This window comes from Mesoplodon bidens (genome assembly GCF_964165515.1).
Source record: "Mesoplodon bidens genome assembly, chromosome: 4".
NCBI classification, from domain to species: domain Eukaryota; kingdom Metazoa; phylum Chordata; class Mammalia; order Artiodactyla; family Ziphiidae; genus Mesoplodon; species Mesoplodon bidens.
The window spans coordinates 79,653,219-79,677,670 of record NC_138160.1 but is presented as its reverse complement, the minus strand read 5'-3'; the positions used below and the strand labels follow the sequence as shown (position 1 = coordinate 79,677,670).

General features: G+C 40.1%; 1 protein-coding gene across 7 annotated transcripts in view; it reads left to right on the top strand.

The window, feature by feature from the left end:
* The window catches only part of ERAP1 (endoplasmic reticulum aminopeptidase 1), a 129,572-nt gene that overhangs the window by 22,480 nt on the left and 82,640 nt on the right, over nt 1-24,452 (top strand). For all 7 annotated transcript variants that reach the window (XR_014015642.1, XR_014015643.1, XM_081231838.1 and 4 more), the window contains one exon: nt 15,580-15,636. Coding sequence is in view for 5 of the 7 variants with exons in the window: in XM_081231838.1 (XP_081087964.1) it covers nt 15,580-15,636 (57 nt within the window). In the remaining 2 variants the exon portion in view is untranslated. The remainder of the gene's footprint in view (nt 1-15,579; nt 15,637-24,452) is intronic.

Sequence of the window (24,452 nt, the reverse complement as noted above, 5' to 3'; positions counted from 1 at the left end):
AAGGAACCTCTTTATTATTTTTCCACATTTTTTCACAATTTTTTATAGTGTCTCAATTTTTAAAACTTAATATATATTCATCTTAAAAGGAAATGAATAAGAAAAATAAGGTAAGTGCAAGAGGTAGAAAGTTCCATGACTTCCAAAAGAAAGAGCAGCAGAAAAAGAAGAAGCTAGAAGGGTGAGATCAAGCCAGAGATAAGTGGGTCTGGGGCTGGTGTGACAGGTCCCAAGATGAAGACAACAGCAGGAAGATAGGAGCAGAGTGACTGGCAGCGGGAACCTGGGTATCTGGCAGCCTGGGGGTGGCTGGAGGGAGGCGAGCTGGTGATGGGAATCTGTAGACTGTGGTATAGAGGCTCTGCCACTGACAGAGGGTGACTGTGGTATAGAGACTCTGCCACTGACAGAGGGTGACTGGGCAAGGGGGCTGTGGCCAGTAAGACTGACTGGGAAAAAACTTGGGGGACTTAGAGAGGAGAGGAGCCTGAGGAGAGCATGCAGGGAATGGGAAGTTTGAGAGGCCAAGATTAAGGCAAGATGGTGGATTTAGAGAAGCGAGGCTTGAGTGGATAGAGCAGGTGGGTCTTGAAAGAAAAAATACTTATTTTAAAAAAGGAAGTGAAGTCTACGATTCCAAGAAGCATAAGTTAACGTGACAATCTTGCCACTTTTATTATACAGTAAGTCCCCTACACACGAACATTCTAGTTGCAAACTTTCAAAGATGCGAATGTGCGTTCCCATGTCCAATCACATAAGTTAGTTCACGTGTCTGGTGTACACTGTCACGTGTGTGCATCCTCTATGAGTGGTTGTGCTTTTGTGTACTTTATAGAGTACAGTAGTACAGTATCTTTATTTCAAGCCCAGGATGTCCAGAGGCAAGTGTAAAAGCAACGGTGATGTAGCTGGCACAATACTACCCAGATATCACTGGATCATTTTTTTCAAGAGGGTAGATAGAATTGAATCCAGCAAGGAACCAGAACCTGTGCCATCAACGCCAGGCGTGAGTGAAATTGTAGCTCGTTCTCTGTCTCCTATTGCTGGCGATCCTTCAGCTCTACCATCTCCCACCTCCTCTCCCTCCTCCAGTCAGTAACTCTTCTTGCCTGTTCACTCGATGCCAGCCGCTGTATGCCAGCTGTTGTACTTACTACTGTACTTGTCAAGGTACTGTACTGTGAGATTAAAAGTGTTTTCTTTATTTTTTGTTTGTTTTTTATGTATTATTTTTGTGAAAAGTATTATAAACCTATTACACTATGGTACTATATAGCGGATTCCTATTGTGTTAGTTGGGTACCTAGGCTGATTTTTTTGGACTTACAAACAAATTGGATTTACGAACGTGCTCTCGGAACGGAACTCGTTTGTATGTAAGAGACTTACTGTATCCTGTTTGACCTGGATACAACTGAGGGTAAGACAGTTAGCTCTGAAAGGTCCGAGGCAGCTCAAGAAAGGAGTAACAGCAAAATGGCAGGGAAATGGATAGGGTCAAAATGAGACCCCTCCCTGTGGATGGGCCTGGAGAATGGTTCAGGGAGGGTCTTGCGAGGAAAATTATTCTTCCTATTTACTCTCTCAGTTGTTTCATATCTTTCTTGGAATGCAGCACAGCCTAAAGAATAATATATAATCAGTCCATGGTGGCTTCAGAGAAGGTGACCTTATTGCCATCCGGAAAAGATCAGCTTAAAATGTAACAAAGGAGGTCTTTACAACTCATTAGCTACTAAATATCAACTCTTTACTAGATAATGAAGGAGTCTTTTAATGTCCTTTGTTCATAACCACTCAAATTTCAGAGAATTTCTATCAAAAGTTCCAAATCTCATTGCTGGCTGTCATATGCTGAGATATGTGCTAATTGCTGCCTTCTGATTGTCTGTGGCTGATTGGTTTAGCTGATTCCCAGGCCACCTTTACCTTGTTTGGCAGCCTCAATTTCCCTAATAAGAAAGCACGTTAGTTAGTTAGTTAGTTAGTTTAAAGAGTTTGCTTTTTATTGAGACATGGCACTTATGTGACAGTGTCTTATCAACTAAAGAGCCTAATAGTAGTGATTGCCTTTTACAAAGATTGATTTAGTCTCCTATTTATGTGAGGGATTTCCTGGTCCAGGCCAAGAATCACAATATTGTGAACTTGGTTCACAAATCACACAAGTTATTTTAGAACAAGAAAGGCATTGGGATGCTTTAAATTGCAAATTTATTTTGATCATAAAATGTACTGGGCAAAATTACTACTGGGTAAATGCCATAGAATTTCCACAGGACATTACCTCTTCTCTACTAGTGGAGTGTTGAACACAAGGGCTTTGGAGTTAAATGGTCTTGATCCAAACCTGTGTCAAGCACTTATGTCAATTAGTTAAGTTCTCTTGCCTCAGTTTCCCCATTTGTAAAATGAGGATAATTAAAGTACCTCCTACCTTGAAGAGTTATAGCTAGATCAAGTGACATGGTATGTGGTAGGGCCTATAAGTACTCAGTATATATTAGTCATTACTCTTACTGATAGTGACCGATGTTAGCAGCAGCATCAGAGGAAACATTGCCAAATCTGATTAAGATTTTCAGAAATATCTTCCAGTATATTTGGAGCTGCTTATGAACTTTGAGACTATTTTGATGAAATCTTTAAATAAGAATCAGCAAGTATCAGTCGAAAGCCACTTAGATTTTTACTACTGGGGTTCATGTTCTTCATAAACTAAGATAGTCCTTTGTTTTGCCTGAGAGTTAGTTGCAGATTGCCCTGCTGAAGTATCCATGAGTTCTTTATCTCTGTGACATCATGATGTTTTCAGGGAAACCTCACACCTATGCCAGCTGCTTCTGTATGCTGCAGCAGATAATAAGACCAGTAGATCTTATGGTCCAGCAACCTTCCTCACACCTCCTTTGCTGTGAAATGATTGGATGCAGTATTTGGGGTGTTAAAAGATAAACTGAGGCATATTAAAAATTGTAAGAGCTTACTTGCACAAAACTAGATTCCAGTGGACCAGTGCCAAAGCAGAAATGGTTAGGAGCACTCCACTGACAGGCTCTGGGGACAGGTTGTGAGGGGGTACTTCTATAGAGAAGAGGTAGAAGCAAAGTGAGGAAGTTATTTGACTGGTTATAGTTTGAGCCATTGCATTGTTTGGGCCAGACTTGTTGGCTGTTTGTGATTGGTTGCCCTTAGGTTTCCATTTCTTAACCTTGAGGCATTTATAGGCTTAAGCTTTGGTTTGCTTATGTAGGCTGCTAAGATAATAGAATTGCCTCAGACTAATGGCCTCTTTGTTTAACTCACTTGACAGTGGGAATTTATTAAAGGATTTTTGGCAGCTCAAAGAATTGTTACAAGGGCTGTAGAAATAAATAGACTTGTACACTTCTCAGAAGACAACACCCACAATTTAGTCACAGAATCATGTCAGAATTGTGACCTTACAATAATTGCTCTCAGTAACTAGCTAGATGCCTCTGCCTATACTATTTTTTTTTGGGGGGAAAAAAAAAGCCACAGCTACCTGAAGGCTGGTTACCATGGAGTGCTGCTCACTTCTGAATCAAAGTTGTACATTAGTGCATAAGATTAGCAGAGCAGCTTAGCTGTGAAGGAGGCTGAGTATTTGAGTGTACGTTCTTTGGGGTAGTGGGACTGCAAACATGAGACAGTCATTCTGAAGACAATAAACAGCTACCGAATGACACAGTCCCAGTAGGCTCTTCCACTTCCATTTTTATCCTACTTCCCAGGATTCCAGAAAACTCCTTCTCATGGAAGTCTTCTATAAACTGACTCTTGCTGAAGGAAACCTTCCTGATGCCCTAGACTACGCTGGGTTACCAGACGGTAATTCATAAGGGTGGGGGCATGTCTATTTCGCTCAGTGCTGTGTCCTTGGTATCTAATACAGGGTGCCTGGCACTGTAGCTATAAATTTGTTAAATGAATATAAGCTATTTATTCTGTAAATAAAAGCCTGTAAATCCAGCCTAATATCACTACAACCAGACACCCAGACCTGATTTATAATTAGGACATGTGAAATGCAGCCAGATTGGTAGATAACATGTATTTTGAGGATGTATTTTATCTCAAAATGATGCTAAATCACAAACTTGGAATGCCGGTCTATGTCAGGTAACTAGATCTTAGTCCAGCCCAACTGCTCAAGACAGACTATGCTGGCCATCCTTTTACACCATTTGGACTGTATTTTAAATTTCATATGTGAAAATCCCCCTCATACAGTAGCACAGCCCTCTTGACCTTACTGATTTTATGAAGCTGAGGTCAGTAGATCAAAGTCAGAAACCAGCCATCGTTGATAATCCCACAAAAATTACCAATAATACCAGTTATATTCATTAGGCTTGCTTTACAGTCAAAAAAGCACTTTCATATATATTATGCCATTGATCCACAGAACAATTCTGTACAGAAATCATGGCATGTATCATCTCATTTCACACATGAGAAAACCGAAGCTCAGTGAGATTAAGTCACTTGCTGGGATCTTAACAGTGACCAGTAGAAGGGTCAAGGCAGGGGTCTAACATTCCAGCTCTGTCCGGGGCATTCTCCACATTACGAGACAGCTAGAGTGACACTGAGGCACAGACTGTCCCCATTCTGGAGAGACATGAGCAGGGATCCCTCTCCCCACAGGGGAGAAAATCCCTCCTGGTCCAGTCCATCTAGCATCACAGAGAACAGTCTGACAGTGCCAGGCAGCACAGTGGCCAGCAGAACTGTTCCCTGGTCTCAACACACACTTGCAGAAGAGCAGCTAGTAGCTAGGAGGGTGAAGCCAGACACTGGCCTGCTGTGCACTGCTGCCCTGTCACTCTTAGGGGCTTTGTGCTCAGGTGGAACAGAGCCCGAGAACAGCCCGGGACAAGGAGGGTGCTCCTGTGTGGCTTAGAGACCAAGTCAGCAAACATCTGATGCCTAATAAGCCAGGCTCTGTGCTAGTCATGGGGGTCCAGAGATGAGGAAAAAAGTTCTGCTGCCTACAGTGTGTGTGTGTGTGTGTGTGTGTGTGTGTGTGTGTGTAGTGGGGAGGGGGGAGGGTCATCCAACATGAGTTTCACCTTTTCATTTGACACCTAGCAGCCAGTAATATGTTTGGGTTTTTTTTAAACATCCTTATTGGAATATAATTGCTTTACAATGGTGTGTTAGTTTCTCCTTTATCACAAAGTGAATCAGCTATACATATACATATATCCCCATATCTCCTCCCTCTTGCATTTCCCTCCCACCCTCCCTATCCCACCACTCTAGGTGGTCACAAAGCACTGAGCTGATCTCCAGTGCTATGCAGCTGCTTCCAACTAGCTATCGATTTTATATTTGGTAGTGTATATATGTCCATGCCACTCCCTCACTTCGTCCCAGCTTACCCTTCCCCCTCCCCATGTCCTCAAGTCCATTCTCTAATAGGTCTGCGTCTTTATTCACGTCCTGCCCCTAGGTTCTTCATAACATTTTTTTAAATTCCATATATACGTGTTAGCATACGGTATTTGTTTTTCTCTCTCTGACTTAACTTCACTCTGTATGTCAGACTCTAGGTCCATCCACCTCACTACAAATAACTCAATTTCGTTTCTTTTTACAGCTGAGTAATATTCCATTGTATATATATGCCACATCTTCTTTATCCATTCATCTGTCGATGGACACTTAGGTTGCTTCCATGTCCTGGCTATTGTAAATAGAGCTGCAATGACATTGTGGTACATGACTCTTTCTGAATTACGGTTTTCTCAGCGTATATGCCCAGTAGTGGAATTTCTGGGTCATATGGTAGTTCTATTTTTAGTTTTTCAAAGAACCTCCATACTGTTCTCCATAGTGGCTGCATCAATTACATTCCCATCAACAGTGCAAGAGGGTTCCCTTTTCTCCACACCCTCTCCAGCATTTATATTTGGATGATGGCCATTCTGACTGGTGTGAGATGATATCTCATTGTAGTTTTGATTTGCATTTCTCTAATGATTAGTGATGTTGAGCATTCTTTCATATGTTTGTTGGTAATCTGTATATCTTCTTAGGACAGATGTCTATTTAGGTCTTCTGCATATTTTTGGATTGGGTTGTTTGTTTTTTTGATATTGAGCTGCATGAGCTGCTTGTAAATTTTGGAGATTAATCCTTTGTCAGTTGCTTCATTTGAAAATGTTTTCTCCCATTCTGAGAGTTATCTTTTCATCTTGTTTATGGTTTCCTTTGCTGTGCAAAAGCTTTTAAGTTTCATTAGGTCCCATTTGTTTATTTTTGTTTTTATTTCCATTTCTCTAGGAGGTGGGTCAAAAAGGATCTTGCTGTGATTTATGTCATAGAGTGTTGTGCCTATGTTTTCCTCTAAAAGTTTGATAGTGTCTGGCCTTACATTTAGGTCTTTAATCCATTTTGAATTTATTTTTGTGTATAGTGTTAGGGAGTGTTCTAATTTCATTCTTTTACTTGTAACTGTCCAGTTTATCCAGCACCACTTATTGAAGAGACTGTTTTTTCTCCATTGTATATTCTTGCCTCCTTTAACAAAAATAAGGAGACCATATGTGCATGGGTTTATCTATGGGTTTTCTATCCTGTTCCATTGATCTATATTTCTGTTTTTGTTCCAGTACCATACTGCCTTGATTACTGTAGCTTTGTAGTATAGTCTGAAGTCAGGGAGCCTGATTCCTCCAGCTCCGTTTTTTTTTCTCAGGATTATTTTGGCTATTCAGGGTCTTTTGTGTTTCCATACAAACTGTGAAATTTTTTGTTCTAGTTCTGTGAAAAATGCCAATGGTAGTTTGATAAGGATTGCATTGGATCTGTAGATTGCTTTGGGTAGTATAGTCATTTTCACAATGTTGATTGTTCCAATCCAGGAACATGGTATATCTCTCCATCTGTTTCTATCATCTTTAATTTCTTTCATCAGTGTCTTACAGTTTTCTGCATACAGGTCTTCTGTCTCCTTAGGTAGGTTTATGTCTAGGTATTTTATTCTTCTTGTTGCAAAGGTAAATGGAAGTGTTTCCTTAATTTCTCTTTCAGATTTTTCATCATTAATGTATAGGAATGCAAGAGATTTCTCTGCATTAATTTTGTATTATGCTACTTTACTAAAATTCATTGATTAGCTCTAATAGTTTTCTGGTAGCATCTTTAGGATTCTCTATGTATGGTATCATCTCATCTTCAAACAGTGACAGCTTTACTTCTTCTTTTCTGATTTGGATTCCTTTTATTTCTTTTTCTTCTCTGATTGCTGTGGCTAAAACTTCCAAAAGTATGTTGAATAATAATGGTGAGAGTGGGCAACCTTGTCTTGTTCCTGATCCTAGTGGAAATGGTTTCAGTTTTTCACCATTGAGGATGATGTTGGCTGTGGGTTTGTCATATATGGCCTTTATTATGTTGAGGTAAGTTCCCTCTATGCCTACTTTCTGGATGGCTTTTATCATAAATGGGTGTTGAATTTTGTCAAAAGCTTTCTCTGCATCTATTGACATGATCATATGGTTTTTATTCTTCAGTTTGTTAATATGCTGTATCACATTGATTGATTTGCGTATATTGAGGAATCCTTGCATTCCTGGAATAAACCCCTCTTGATTACAGTTTATGATCCTTTTCATGTGCTATTGGATTCTGTTTGTTAGTATTTTGTTGAGGATTTTTGCGTCTATGTTCATCACTGATACTGGCCAGTAGTTTTCTTTCTTTGTGACATCTTTGTCTGGTTTTGGTATCAGGGTGATGGTGGCCTCATAGGATGAGTTTGGGAGTGTTCCTCCCTCTGCTATATTTTTGGACGAGTTGGAGGATAGGTGTTAGCTCTTCTCTAAATGTTTGATAGAATTCACCTGTGAAGCCATCTGGTCCTGGGCTTTTGTTTGTTGGAAAATTTAAAATCACAGTTTCAATGTCATTGCTTGTGATTGGTCTGTTTATATTTTGTCTTTCTTCCTGGTTCAGTCTCGGAAGGCTGTGCTTTTCTAAGAATTTGTCCATTTCTTCCAAATTGTCCATTTTATTAGCATATTGTTGCTTGTAGTAATCTTTCATGTTCCTTTGTATTTCTGCAGTGTCAGTTGTTCTCCTTTTTCATGTCTAATTCTATTGATTTGAGTCTTCTCTCTTTTTTTCTTGATGAGTTGGGCTAATGGTTATTAATTTTATTTATCTTCTCAAAGAACAAGCTTTTAGTTTTATTGATCTTTGCTATTGTTTCCTTCATTTCTTTATCATTTATTTCTGATCTGATCTTTATGATTTCTTTCCTTCTGCTAACTTTGGGGTTTTTTTGTTCTTCTTTCTCTAATTCCTTTGGTGTAAGGTTAGGTTGTTTATTTGAGATGTTTGTTGTTTCTTGAAGTAGGATTGTATTGCTATAAACTTCCCTCTTAGAACTGCTTTTGCTGCATCCCATAGGTTTTGGATCATCATGTTTTCACTGTCCTTTGTTTCTAGGTATTTTTTGATTTCCTCTTTGATTTCTTCAGTGATCTCTTGATTATTAAGTAGCATATTGTTTAGCCTCCATGTGTTTGTATTTTTTACAGATTTTTTCCTGCAGTTGATATCTAGTCTCATAGCATTGTGGTCAGAAAAGATACTTGATACGATTTCAATTTTCTTAAATTTACCAAGGCTTGTTTTGTGACCCAAGATAGGATCTATCCTGGAGAATATTCCATGAGCACTTGAGAAGAAAGTGTATTCTGTTGATTTGGATGGAATGTCCTATAAATATCAATTAAGTGCATCCTGTTTAATATATCATTTAAAGCTTGTGTTTCCTTATTTATTTTTTTATTTTGGATGATCTGTCCATTGGTGCAAGTGGAGTGCTAAAGTCCCCTACTATGATTGTGTTACTGTCGATTTCCCCTTTTATGGCTGTTAGCCTCTGTCTTATGTATTGAGGTGCTTCTGTGTTGGGTGCATAAATATTTACAATTGTTCTATGTTCTTCTTGGATTGATCCCTTGATCATTATGTAGTGTCCTTCTCTGTCTCTTGTAATAGTCTTTATTTTAAAATCTATTTTGTCTGATATGAGAATTGCTACTTCAGCATTACTTTGATTTCCATTTGCATGGAATATCTTTTTCCATCCCCTCACTTTCAGTCTGTATGTGTCCCTAGGTCTGAAGTGGGTCTCTTGTAGACAGCATATATATGGGTCTTGTTGTTGTATCCATTCAGCCAGTCTGTATCTTTTGGTTGGAGCATTTATCCATTTACATTTAAGGTAATTATTGATATGTATGTTCCTATTACCATTTTCTTAATTGTTTCGGGTTTGTTATTGTAGGTCTATTCCTGGTCTTGTTTTTCCTGCCTAGAGAAGTTCCTTTAGCGTTTGTTTTAAAGCTGGTTTGGTAGTGCTGAATTCTCTTAGCTTTTGCTTGTCTGTAAAGGTTTTAATTTCTCCATCGAGTCTGAATGAGATCCTTGCTGGGTAGAGTAATCTTTGTTGTAGGTTTTTCCCTTTCATCACTTTAAATATGTCCTGCCACTCCCTTCTGTCTTGCAGAGTTTATGTTGAAAGATCAGCTGTTAACTTCATGGGGATTCCCTTGTATATTATTTGTTGTTTTTTCCTTGCTGCTTTCAATATATTTTTTGTATTTAATTTTTGGTAGTTTAATATGTATCTTGGTGTGTTTCTCCTTGGATGAATCCTATGTGGTACTCTCTGCACTTCCTGGACTTGATTAACTATTTCCTTTCCCATATTAGGGAAGTTTTCAACTATAATCTCTTCAAATATTTTCTCAGACCCTTTCTGTTTCTCTTCTTCTCTTGGGACCCCTGTAATTTGAATGTTGGTGCATTTAATGTTGTCTCAGAGGTCTCTGAGACTGTCCTCAATTCTTTTCATTCTTTTTTCTTTATTCTGCTCTGAGGTAGTTATTTACCCTATTTTATCTTCCAGGTCACTTATCTTTTCTTCTGCCTCAGTTATTGTGCTATTGATTTTTGTAGAGAATTTTTAATTTCAATTATTGTGTTGTTCATCATTGTTTGTTTGCTCTTTAGTTCTTCTAGATCCTTGTTAAATGTTTCTTGTATTTTCTCCATTCTATTTCCAAGATTTTGGATCATCTTTACTATCATTACTCTGAATTCTTTTTCAGATAGACTGCCTATCTCCTCTTCACTTGTTTGGTCTGGTGGGTTTTTGTCTGGCTCCTTCATCTGCTGTGTGTTTCTCTGTCTTCTCATTTTGCTTAACTTAGTGTGTTTGGGGTCTCCTTTTCGCAGGCTGCAGGTTCGTAGTTCACATTGTTTTTGGTGTCTGCCCCCAGTGGCTAAGTTTCGTTTCTTGGGTTGTGCAGGCTTCCTGGTGGAGGGGACTAGTGCCTGTGTTGTGGTGGATGAGGCTGGATCTTGTCTTTCTGGTGGGCAGGACCGCGTCCAGTGGTGTGTTTTGGAGTGTCTGTGACCTTATTATGATTTTAGGCAGCCTTTCTGCTAGTGGGTGTGGTTGTGTTCCTGTCTTGCCAGTTGTGTGGCAAAGTGTGTTCAGCAGTGTAGCTTGCTGGGCATTGAGTGGAGGTGGGTCTTGGTGTTGAGATGGAGATCTCTGGGAGATTTTTGCCGTTAGATATTACATGGAACTGGGAGGTCTGTGGTGGACCAATGTTCTGGACTCGGCTCTCCCACCTCAGAGGCAGAGGCCTGACACCTGGCCGGAGCACCAAGACCCTGTCATCCAGACAGAAAAAGAGAAAAAGGGAAAAAAAAAAAAATATATATATATATATACATATATATATATATATATATACACACACACACATATATATATATACATATATATATATATACACATATATATATATATATATATATATATATATATATATATATATATGTATATATATATATAGTTGCTCCCGAAGTCCACTGCCTCAATTTGGGATGATTTGTTGTGTGTTCAAGTATTCCACAGATGCAGGGTATATCAAGTTGATTTTGGAGGTTTAATCCACTGCTCCTGAGGCTGCTGGGAGAAATTTCCCTTTCTCTTCTTTGTTCGCACAGCTCCTGGGGTTCAGCTTTGGATTTGGCCCCGCCTCTGTGTGTAGGTCACCTGAGGGCGTCCTTTCTTCACTCAGACAGGACGGGGTTAAAGGAGCAGCTGATTCGGGGGCTCTGGCTCACTTATGCCGGGGGGCGGGGGGATGGATACGGATGCGGGGCGAGCCTGTGGCGGCAGAGGGCAGCATGATGTTGTACCAGCCTCAGGCATGCCATGTATTCTCCCGGGGAAGTTATCCCTGGATCACGGGACCCTGGCAGTGGCGGGCTGCACAGGCTCCCGGGAGGGGCGGCGTGGATAGTGACCTGTGCTTGCACACAGGCTTCTTGGTGGCTGTAGCAGCAGCCTTAGTGTCTCATGCCCGTGTCTGGTGTCAGCGCTGATAGCCATGGCTCGCGCCTGTCTCTGGAGCTCATTTAGGAGGTGCTCTGAATCCCCTGTCTTCGCACACCTCGATACAATGGTCTCTTGCCTCTTAGGCAGGTCCAGACTTTTCCCGGACTTCCTCCCCACTAGCTGTGGCGCACTAGCCCCCTTCAGGCTGTGTTCACGCCGCCAGCCCCAGTTCTCTCCCTGGGATCCGACCTCCGAAGCCCGAGCCTCAGCCCCCGCCCGCCCTGGCGGGTGAGCAGACAAGCCTCTCGGGATGGTGAGTGCTGGTCGGCACCAATCCTCTGTGCGGGAATCTCTCCACTTTGCCCTCTGCACCCCTGTCACTGCGCTCTCCTCCGTGGCCCCTGAAGCTTCCCCCCCTCCACCACCCACAGTCTCCGCCCATGAAGGGGCTTCCTAGTGTGTGGAAACCTTTCCTCCTTCACAGCTCCCTCCCACTGGTGCAGGTCCCGTCCCTCTTCATTTGTCTGTTTTTTCTTTTTTCTTTTGCCCTCCCCAGGTACATGGGGAGTTTCTTGCCTTTTGGGAGGTCTGAGGTCTTCTGCCAGCGTTCAGTGGGTGTTCTGTAGGAGTTGGTCCACGTGTAGATGTATTTCTGGTGTATTTGTGGGGAGGAAGGTCATCTCCACGTCTTACTCTTCTGCCATATTGAAGTTCTCCCCTAATATTATGTTTTGAAGGAGCAGTTTTCAGAGCCAGCCTTCTTAGAATTATTTGGTGGCTGCCACCATTTGATTTGTGTGTGCCTATGAACCAAGGACACGGGAGTTTTAAAATGAGAACAACTTGCTGGTATTCCACTTTGTTATTCTTTTTTTCCTCACTTTTATTCCCTTGTTGGTCTTCCATTCTGGGCATGAAATATTAGCTATGTTGACTGTTTATTTACATACCATGATTAATCTAAGTTAGGGGCTTCTCTGGGCTCTGTTTAGACAGCACGTCTAACAAATGAAATGCTGGCCCAGGGGAGCAATTTCATGTGCTGTAAATCTAGTTAACTCTGTTACTGAAGATAAATGCTGTCAGCCAGATTTAAGGCTCAGAGATACCTGAGAGATACTCGGTATTCGCTGGCATAAACCCCAAGTTGAATGGCTGTCACCAGTCATCAGTTTACTATTTCAAGGTCATCAGGTGCAATTACATGAAGAGGAAGTTTGTGAATGTACTCGTGGCTCAATGTTTGCTGTAACCAAAATTGGTCTCCCACTGTGGCTTAACAGCAAAAACATGCAGAATTTACAGTTCAGACTCTTTGCCCTTCCAGCCGGCTTTTCCTTGTTCTTGCCCTCACAGCTTCCCACCTCACCTTTGCCCTCTGACCTGTTTTGAACACATACTGGGGACCTATCTTGGCTTTATCCTTTGGACATGATTTTTAGGTATTTTCCCTCTGACCCCACTTTTTTTCTTCCTTACTGTTTCCCCTAGTCCCTAGGGATTAAGATAGGCTGAATAAATGTTTTCTCACCAAATACATGGCTTTTAAGGTTATTTTGAACTAATGGAAAATGATACTGTATTATTGCTGTGGTCCTATTCCTAACAACTCAAAAGCAAGAGGCATAGAGTATAGATTAGTAATTTATATAGTCTCTGGAGACAGACTACCTGGATCTGGAACTCACGTCTGTATTTCTTGGCTATGTAACTTTGGGAAAGTCACTTAATTTTTCTGTGCTCAGTTTCCTCATCTGTATAGTGGGAATGATGATAAGATAGCTGCTTCACAGGGTTACATGAGAAATATTAACTATTTATGTTACAATTTATTGTTATAGTTCATTACAGAAAAAATTTATTGAGGGTTTTCTATGTCAGGCATTATGCTAGATGTTGAGGGTAAAGTGAGCACAAGATGCAATTTCTTCCCCAAAAGTGCTCACTTCCATTGGGAGAAAGAAACAAAAAGGCAGCAATAACCTAGTGTGATAAGTCTGTGGGAGGAGTAAGACAAGATGCTTTGAGAGCACATAGGAGCCTAACTTAACCCAGCCCTCGGCAATCCAGGAAGGCTTCTTTGAGGAAGTGACATGACGCTAAGTCCTGAAAGATGAGAAGGTGTTAGCCAGGCAGAGTGGAGATTACACTGTAGGCAAAGAGAGCAACACATGCAGAGGATTGGAGGCAGAAGAAAGGATAGGTCACACTCAGAGCAACAGTAAGTGGTTCAGTGGAGCAATTGTGGTAGAGCCTGGATGAGAAAGGTGTATAAGGATAAGGCTCTGAGGGAAGGAGCTAGCTGAGGGCATCAGGAGGCAGAAGGACCAGATGGAAATCAGGGTCTGGAGAGGGGAGGTACAAGAAGTGCCTGGTCAGTGTCCACAAGGTCCAGAAGAGGTAACAGATGGAAAACCCAGCAGAAGAGTGAAATGAGTCAAATAAGGGTATTTACATCAGAAAACTGGTGGTACCCATTTCACAAGGTGTTACATGAGAGAGACCAGTGAAGACAGTGCCCCACTGAGAACAGTGCCGGAGATGGGGAAAGGGGGATGGACCAAGGGATGCTGGAGGGGCCAGCTATGGATCTGCAGCCAAAGGCTAATTAACGGAATGAGGGCAACAGAGCAGAAGCAACAGCCAAGCTGGTATGAGTAGTTCCAGTGAGCTGTGAACTAGCTCTTTCACTGTTCCTGAGCACAGGATGGGTGCCGGGATGTGAGGGAGGCTTCAAGCGTGCTGAGAGTAAGGTGGAAGTTGATGTCAAATTGCTCAAACTGTATTAGCCTGAAATATGTTCCTACCCCAGAGAGGCTAATAATTTGTCTCTTTCCAAATTAATAGTTTTAAATATTTGTCCAAAATGTATTTGTAGGGAAGGTTGACGACTGCATTTGAGGAAGGGAAAATAGTTTTTCCCCAGTTGTCCCAGCGATTCACCTGTAGCCCACGGTCATTCCCAGCACTATACTTAACAAAACCCACTCTTTCTTAGACGAGTCATGCACGTTGCTTGAGGTCTCATCCTATTTTTCACCTCAGGAATTTTAGCACTGTTCCTCCTAACTCCATACTGTTGTCTTCTTGACAAAAGTTTCAGCATATGTAATTTCCCCCATCATGTGACATTTGCAGTGATGTTTTACCTAGGAGTGACATTAAAGATATTTAATACTCAGTACTATACACATACCATAGATCAATCAGAATGATGGCTGCCTTAGTGCAGAGCAAGGCCTGGATGCCCTGCTGGGCCAGACATTAAACCTTCTGTTTCTGGTTGGTGAAGAAGTCCAGAGGTGGGTAAGCTGGGATGGGGGACTTCTGGAAGTCCCAGGGGAGAAACTAGGGAGACCAGAATGGTGGTCTAGAGACTTGTGGGCTCAGGAAAACCATATGGAAGTATTTCAACATTTTAACTACTGGAACAATTACACTATGCATATCTGTTAAATATCAGCGCTAGTTTTGACACCCATCAAAGGTTGGTACCATGGTAAACTACTTAGCTCTATTATTTTCTGAGTCCAGCTGTGGGCTTCCATGATGCTGAGAGGAGATGTGCAGGGGCAGAAAGGTAGAGAGATAATCCACCTGTGATATGTTGGGTTTATACTTGAGAAGGGAAACACATACCCACAAACACATACGTGCATACATGTGTGCATGTGTGTGTGTATATTTGCACTAATTACCAGAGAACTGAAAATTCCCTTCCTCTATCTTTCCATTCCCTCTTAACTACAAGACCAAGAAGGAGATGTCTTGGAACTCAAATTCACTTGACTGCGAAAGCAGATCTAAGTAGCTCAAACCCTTAAGTGAAAGAGATAGAAATAACCCAAAAGGGGCCAAAATTCTGCTTCCATCTCCTCTCGTGGTGAGCCAAAGCTTAAAAACTGCATCACCATTTTTTTTTTTTTTTTTTGGAGCAAAATGGCTGGTTGCTGTGAGTCATGGAGAAGAACCATAGTCTTTATCCTAAAATCAGAGGTTGCTATGCAATTCACTAGGGAACCCCAGGGGCAGCTTTGATCTGGTCACACCTCTGCCCACCCACTTGGGTTGACTTTTCCTCCAAAGCCTTCCTGTTACACAGTTTTTCAAGAGTGAGAGATTCAATGTATCCTGTGAAAATAGTTTTGACAGAATTACTGTTTATATTTTTGCAGCTCAAGTGCATGGGATATTTCTTCAACTTTCCTCATCACAGGCAGCAAGACTTGGTGGTGAGTACCTTCATTATGTTGTTATTATAATAATGACAATGCAAACATGTAATCTTTTCTCCTATCCCATGTGTTTCTTTAATGCTAATTCACTCAAATGAATTGTGTTATAAAATAAACTGAAGCATATTAAAAATGTTAAAAGAGTTTGAGCAACAATTTGAATCAGACCTCATCAAACCAGAAGTATCCAGCATGCTCTACCAACAGGAGCTAGGGGAAAGACCTTTTTTAAAAAATGTATTTATTTATCTATTTTTGGCTGTGTTGGGTCTTCATTGCTGTGTGCCGGCTTTCTCTAGTTGTGGTGAGCAGGGGCTACTCTTTGTTGTGGTGCGTGGTCTTCTCATTGCAGTGGCCTCTCCTGCTGTGGAGCATGGGCTCTAAGCATGTGGGCTTCAGTAGCTGTGGCATGCAGGTTCAGCTGTTGTGGCTCATGGGCTCCAGAGCGCAGGCTCAGTAGTTGTGGCACATGGGCCTAGTTGCTCTGTGGCATGTGGGATCATCCCAGACCAGGGCTTGGACCTGTGCCCCCTGCACCGGCAGGTGGATTCCCAGCCACTGCGCCACCAGGGAAGCCTCTAGGGGAAAGATTTTAACAGAAAAGTGGAAGCAAAGCAAGGAAATTATTTGATTGGCTATAGTTTAAGCAGTTGCTTTATTTGGGGAAGACTAGTTGGCTGTTTGTGATTGGTTTCCTTAAGTTTTCATTTCTTAACCTTGAGACATTTATAGGCTTAGGTTTTGGTTTGCTTAGTAGTCTGCTAACATGTTAGAGCCACCTCATTCTGTTGGCTTCCTTGTTTGATTAACTTAACATATGTATCTGTAAATTGGAGAATGAGGTCAGTATATTGTGGAAGTTGAGTGGATTCATACGTAATTTTCCTCAGCATGTTAACGTTTTAAAGCCAAGCTTTCTCACAATTAGAGAAAAAGCTTCTCAGTATATTAAAACTTAAGATAAAAGCTAAAAATTCTGCAGAAATACCTTTCCTTTGTATAAAATGTGGCTTCTTATAGGCTTCAAGAATTGCTACATTTTCTACATTAAGCTCTCTGGGGAGTTGAAGGTAGAGAGGAAGAAGCCAAAAGATATTTACTCCATGTTAAAAGAGAAATTAATGGTAAGTTAGGCTGTTCTTGGATTGTATTTTAAGTTTTGGATAAACTGATTTCTATGGAACTGTCTTCAAGGACATTCATTTCAAAAGTAGAAGGAAGCGGGCTTCCCTGGTGGCGCAGTGGTTGGGAGTCTGCCTGCTAATTCAGGGGAAACGGGTTCGAGCCCTGGTCTGGGAGGATCCCGCGTGCCGCAGAGCGGCTGGGCCCGTGAGCCACAGCTACTGAGCCTGCGCGTCTGGAGCCTGTGCTCCGCAACAAGAGAGGCCGCGATAGTGAGAGGCCCGCGCACCGTGATGAGGGGTGGCCCCCACTTGCCACAACTAGAGAAAGCCCTCGCACAGAAACGAAGACCAAACACAGCCCTAAATAAATAAATTAATTAATAAAAAAAAAAAGTAGAAGGAAGCATGATTTTAGTGTAAAAGGCCATACAGTTTGAATGATTGAGATTCTATGCCAAATGCCCATGGAAATTTAACCATACTAGCATAATTTCTTATTAGGATTCTAATTGGTTTTGTTAGGGTGCTGATTTCAAAGTTGCATTTTTTTTTTTTTTTTTTTTTTGCGGTATGCGGGCCTCTCACTGCCGTGGCCTCTCCCGTTGCGGAGCACAGGCTCCGGACGCGCAGGCTCAGCGGCCACGGCTCACGGGCCCAGCCGCTCCGCGGCATATGGGATCCTCCCAGACCGGGGCACGAACCCGCGTCCCCCGCATCGGCAGGCGGACTCTCAACCACTGCGCCACCAGGGAAGCCCCCTCAAAGTTGCATTTTTAAAAATTGAGATATAGTTGATTATATTAGTTTGGGTATACAACATAGTGATTCAAAATTTTGATAAACTCCATATAAAGTTATTATAAAATATTGGTTATATTCTCTGCACTGTACAATATATCCTTGTAGCTTATTTATTTTATACATAGTAGTTTGTGCCTCTTAATACCCTACCCCTATCCTGACCTTCCCCTCTTCCCTCTCCCCACCGGTAACTGACAGTTTGTTCTCTATATCTGTGAGCTTGTTTCTATTTTGTTATGTTCATTCATTTGTTTTATTTTGTAGATTCCACCTATAAGTGATAACATACAGTATTTGTCTTTTTCTGTCTGACTTATTTCACTAAGCATAATATGCTCCAGGTCCATTCCACATTGTTGCAAATGGCAAAATTTTCATTCTTTTATGGCTGAGTAGTATTCCATTATATATATATACCATATCTTCTTTATCCATTCATTTGTTGATGAACGCTATGTTGCTTCCATATCTTGGTTATTATAAATAATGCTGCTATGAATATTGAGGTACATTTATCTTTTCCAATTAGTGTTTTCTTCTTCTTCAGATACATACCTAGGAATAAAATTGGTGCATCATATTGTAGTTCTATTTTTAATTTTTTTGAGGAACATCCATACCATTTTCTATAGTGGATGTAGAAATTCCCACCAACAGTGTACAAGGGTTCCCTTTTCTCCACATCCTCACCAACATCTGTTATTTGTGGTCTTTTTGATGATAGCCATTCTGATACATGTGAGATGATATCTCATTGTGGTTTTGATTTGCATTTCGCTAATAACTTGCGATGTTGAGCATCTTTTCATGTGCCTGTTAGCTATCTGTATGCCTTCTTTGGAAAAATGTCTACTCAGGTCTGCTGCCCATTTTTCAATTGGGTTTTTTTTTCATATTGAATTTTATGAGCTGTTTATATATTTTGGATATTATCCCTTTATTGGTCATATTATTTGCAAATACTTTCTCCCATTCTGTACGTAGTCTTTTCATTTTGTCTATGGTTTCCTTTGCTGTGCAAAAGCTTTTAAGTTTAATTAGGTCCTATTTATTTATTTTGCTTTTGTTTCCTTTGCCTTAGGAAACAGACTCAAAAAAATATTGCTACGATTTATGTCAAAGTGTATTCTGCCTGTGTTTTCGTCTAGGAGTTTTATGGTTTACAGTCTTACTTTTAGGTCTTTAATCCATTTTGAGTTCACTTTTTTTTAATGGTATGAGAAAATGTTCTAATTTCATTCTTTTACATGTAGCTGTCTAGTTTTTCCAGCACCATATATTGAAGAGAATGTCTTTTCCCCACTGTGTATTCTTACCTCCTTTGTTGTAGATTAATTGACCATAAGTGCATTGGTTATTTCTGGGCTCTCTCTTCTGTTCCTTTGATCTATGATCTGTTTTTGTGTTGGTACCATACTGTTTTTGTTTTGTTTTGTTTTTGTTTTTTTGTGGTACGCGGGCCTCTCACTGCTGTGGCCTCTCCCGTTGCGGAGCACAGGCTCCAGATGCGCAGGCTCAGCGGCCATGGCTCACGGGCCCAGCTGCTCCGCGGCATGTGGGATCTTCCTGGACCGGGGCACGAACTCGTGTCCCTTGCATCGGCAGGCAGACTCTCAACCGCTGCGCCACCAGGGAAGCCCTACCATACTGTTTTGATTACTGTAGCTTTGTAGTATGGTGTGAAGTCAGGGAACATGATATCTCCAGCCCTGTTCTTCTTCTCAAGATTGCTTTAGCTATTCTGGATCTTTTGTGTTTCCATACAAATTTTAGAATTATTTGTTCCATTTCTGTGAAAAATATCATTGGTATTTTGGTAAAGATTGCATTGAACCCATAGATTGCCTTGGGTAATATGGTCATTTTAACAACTTAAATTCTTCCAATCCATGCACACAGTATAGCTTTCCATCTGTTTGTGTCACTAATTTCTTTCATCAGCATCTAATATTTTTCTAAGAGCAGGTCCTTTATCTCCTTAGGTAGGTTTATTCCTAGGTATTTTATTCTCTTTGATGTGATGGTAAATGTATTGCTTTTCTTAATTTCTCTTTCTGAGAGGTCATTGTTAGTATAGAGAAATGCAATACATTTCTTTATATTAATATTGTATTCTGCAACTTTACCAAATTCACTGACAAGATCTAGTAGTTTTCTGGTGGTGTCTTTAGGATATTCTATGTATTGTATCATCTGTAAACAAAGTCAGGTTTCTTCTTCCTTTCTGATTTGGATTCCTTCTATTTCTTTTTCTTGTCTGATTACTGTGGCCAGGACTTACCTTACTATGTTGAATAAAAGTGGCAGGAGTGTGCATTTTTGTCTTGTTCCTGATCTCAGAAGGAATGCTTCCAGTTTTTCACCATTGAGTATGATGTTAGCTGTGGGCTTAACATATACAGCCTTTACTATGTTGGGGCATGTTCCCTTTATACCCACTTTGTGGAGAGTTTTTAATCGTAAGTGGATGATGAATTTTGTAAGAAGTTTCATCTGAATCTATTGAGATAATCATATGGTTTTTATTCTTCATTTTGTTAATGATGTGTATTACATTGATTGGTTTGTGAATATTGGACCATCCTTGCATCCCTGGGATAAATCCCACTTGATCGTGGTGTATGATCCTTTTAAGGTATTATTGCATTCGTTTGGTTAATATTTTGTTGGAGAATTTTTACATCTATGTTCATCAGTGATATTGGCCTATAATATCCTTTTTTTGTGTAATATCTTTGTCTGGTTTTGATATCAGGGTAATACTGGCCTTGTAGAATGAGTTCAGAAGAGTTCCTTCCTCTGAAAACCTTTGAAATAGTTTGAGAAGGATAGATGTTAACTCTTCTGTAAATGTTTGGTAGAATTTACCTGTGAAGACATCTGGCCCTGGATGTTTGTTTGTTGGGAGTTTTATTACTGATTCAATTTCATTGCTAGTAATTGTTCTGTTCATATTTTCTATTTCTTCCTGGTTCAGGCTCGAGAGATTGTACATTTCTAGGTATTTGTCCATTTCTTCTAGGTTGTCCATTTTATTGCTGTATGGTTGTTTGTACTAGTCTTATATGATACTTTGTGTTTCTTTGGTGTTGGTTGTAACTTCTTCTTTTTCGTTTCTGATTTTATTGCTTTGGGCCCTCTCCTTTTTTCTTGATGAGTCTGGCTAAAAGTTTATCAGTTTTGTTTATTTTTCCAAACAACAAGGTCTTAATCTCATTGATCTTTTCTATTGTTTTTTGGGTTTGTTTTTTGTGTTTGTCACCATTTCATTTATTTCTGCTCTGATCTTTCTTTTTTTCTTTCCACTAACTTTGGGTTTTGTTTGCTCTTCTTTTTCTAGCTCTTTTAGGTTAAAGTTAGGTTGTTTATTTGAGGTTTTCCTTGTCTCCCGAGGCAGACTTGTATCACCAAATACTTCCCTCTTAGAACTGCTTTTGCTGCATCCTATACATATTTGATTCTTGTGTTTCATTTTCATTTATCTCCAGGTATTTTTTAATTTCTTCTTTGATTTATTTAGTGATCCATTTGTTGTTTAATAGCATATTGCTTAGCCTCCATGTGTTTGCAGGGTTTTTTTTTGTTTTTGTTTTTTTTGCGGTACACGGGCCTCTCACTGTTGTGGCCTCTTCCTTCGCGGAGCACAGGCTCTGGACGCGCAGGCTCAGCGGCCATGGCTCACGGGCCCAGTCGCTCTGCGGCATGTGGGATCCTCCCTGACTGGGGCACGAACCCGTGTCCCCTGCATCGGCAGGCAGACTCAACCACTGCGCCGCCAGGGAAGCCCTGTTTGCGTTTTTTGAAGTTTTTTTCTTATAGTTAATTTCTAGTCTCATAGCACTGTAGTCAGAAAAGATACTTGATATGATTTCAAATTTACTGAGACTTGCTTTATATCCTAGCATGTGATCTATCCTGGAGAATGTTCCATGTGCACTTGAAAAGATTGTATATTCTGCTGCTCTGAATGTAATATTCTATATATATCTATGAAGTCTGTTTAGTCTAATGTGTGATTTAAGGCCAGTGCTTCATTATTGATTTTCTGTCTGAGATTTCTGTCTATTGATGTAAGTGGGGTGTTGAAGTCCCCTACTATTATTTTGTTATTGTCAATCTCTCCTTTTATGTCTGTTAGTGTTTGCTTTATGTATTTAGGTGCTCCTATGTTGGATATCTGTCTATCTATCTATCTATCTATCTATATTTATTTACAATTGTTATATCTTCTACTTGGATTGGTCCCTTGATCATTATGCAATGTCCTTCTTTGTTTCTTCTTAGGGTCTTTGTTTTAAAGTCTATTTTGTCTGATAGAAGTATTGTTACTCTGGCTTTCTTTTGATGTCCATTTGCATGGAATACCTTTTTCCATCCCCTCACTTTCAGTCTGTGTGTGTCTTTAGATCTGAAGTCTTTTTTAGGCAACATATATATGAGTCTTATATCTGTGTGTGTATACAGCCTGGGGGGAAGGGCAGTGGTTAGAGCAGGATTATTTAACTCAGGAAGGAGTCAGAAATGTCCATGACCACGTATTTCTTCCAGTGAGGTGGTATCCTTCAAAAACCCATATTTTACCATCCTTTATAAGTAAATGCTTCCTCTCCTATAGGCACAAATGCAGTTGCTACCATTAATAAAAGTCTGCTTACCTTTTTAAGTCATCTTTTCTAAGAACTTTTCAGTACTTTGAGGTTGATTGATCTTCAGACTTGACTTATAACACTATCATGTACCACCTTAGGCACTCTGCTCACAAAAACAAATTTTAAAATAATGTGTGGAGAAAACAATCTTTCCAAAGCCACATTTCACCATGAGTTCCAAATTTATGTCTGCCACTGGCCTGTATAGAAAAGGAACTTGGCCTTTCTAAGTTTGTTCTCTAGTTTACAATGTGAATAAATGCAACTCATATTATCCAAAACCTTTCTGGGGGAAAACGGGTCCATTGGGCCCAATTAAGCTGATTATAGTTTCCCCTCTTACCTAACAGGTGATTTTATAGCTTCTAGTTCTTGGCATTTGTCTATCTTTACACATTTCTAACTAAAGAAAAGTATACAAGGCATTGATACTGACCTTTGGAATAATTTTTTGAACTCTATAGTGTACGTGTTCTTAATATGTGTGAGGTGAAGGCGAGTTTAGCCTTTCTGTTTTGGCCTCATCTAGTCAAATTTACCTGCAGACTTCTGGTTTATTTCTACTATAGTCTAGTTTCTGTTCTCCCCTACCTTCTGTTCATATGTTTTTTCAAACTAGGGCAGAGAGCAAACAACATGTGCCCTGGAATCAGTGACCCCAATCCTGTCCTTAGAGAGCACTGGTTTGCCTTTCCTTCTTTGGTAGACTTCTAGACCTGAAGATTGGTTTTCTCTTCTTGGTTTTAGTAGAGCCTCTGGCCTTGATCCTTTGTCTTCTTTACTCTGTATTTGTTGAACGAATGAACAAGTACACATAGCTCAGTCTAATCCCTGAACCCTGCCCCTAAAGTAAATGAAGGGACTTGATTTTTGGCCACCTAAGAGAAATGTTTTAATAAAATATCTCTAGAAAATCAAATTTAAAGTCATCTACAGCCTACAACATATATTTTGCCTTATTGTGGGTAAAGTGCATTCATTTTTCAAGATAGATGAATCATGAGATAATTTAAAGCAGTTTAGCCATGAAAATCCCTGTAGTATGTGCAGAACTAAGATTAAATTTAAGGCAATAATAATTCCCTTTCAGGAGAAAATGGTTATATTTCATCAAAGTACTTCACTTGAAAAGTAATTGACTCACCATTTCTATTCACATTACCATCTGAACAGTGTAAAACTAAATTAAAAACTATAGGATTGTAATATGGTTTTTTGAAAAGTCTATTTTAATTGTCAGACTTGAATATGAGACTTTGCATCTAAAATAAGTTCTTTTATCAAAAGTAGGGAAGCACTAAATTATATTTATGGAAACATAATACCATTTTTGATATTAAATAGAAATACTACATCTTGTCATAAAATTTTAACTAGAAAATTCTGGGAATGGAATTTTTTCAATATTTCTCTCAAAACAAACTTAAGAACATATCTTTCTTAAGCTACAGACCTAGACATGCAAAAATTGTATTTTTTTTGTATCTTGGGTCCCAAATACACCCAAAGATAGAGACTTACTTTTAGAAATTCAAGAGTCAATGCAGGGTTTTATTAGTGAATTCTGGGATTCTCTATCTCTTGTTCAGGGTTTATTTACTATCTAGAAGTGGGGAGAGGGCTTTATGTTACACACAGATGGGGGAGATTGGAGACGGGCCCATTCCTCTAACAGAATTCATCCTTGCTGGCCTTCCCTTCTCATAAAAATAATATTACTCATTTATGTTATCACTGCCAGATTTCATGCTCCTGAATATATATGGCAGAAAAATGCAGTGACAGTCTCCTTGTTACAGCAGATCAGGGAATCTAATAGCCTTGGTCCATTGTAATAGAAAAAGTGGGAGTTTGGAAGTGAGTCCAATTTAGGCTTCTCCCACAGAGAGAACTTAGTGTTTGTTGGATGAATGAATGAAAGAATGAATGAGTAAATAAGTAAATGTTTCTATTGCTACAGTTTTGAGGACCAGGAGGCTATTTATCCCCTTTCCATGTAACAGAACTGGTCTAAGTTTATTTATCACTTGCTCTCTTCTCAGCTGTCAGAGGACTTGCTGCTTGCCATTTACCTGTGCTGTCCCTGCCACTGGTCTCCTTTACTCTTCCTGGTTTTTTTCTTCTTTTTATTTCCTTTGGCTCTTGTTCTTTCCTATGTGCCTCAACTTTCCTGAGAAAAGGTTAATATTTCATTACCCTTTTCAGCAAGACTAACCATGCATTACTGGCCCCAGTGTAA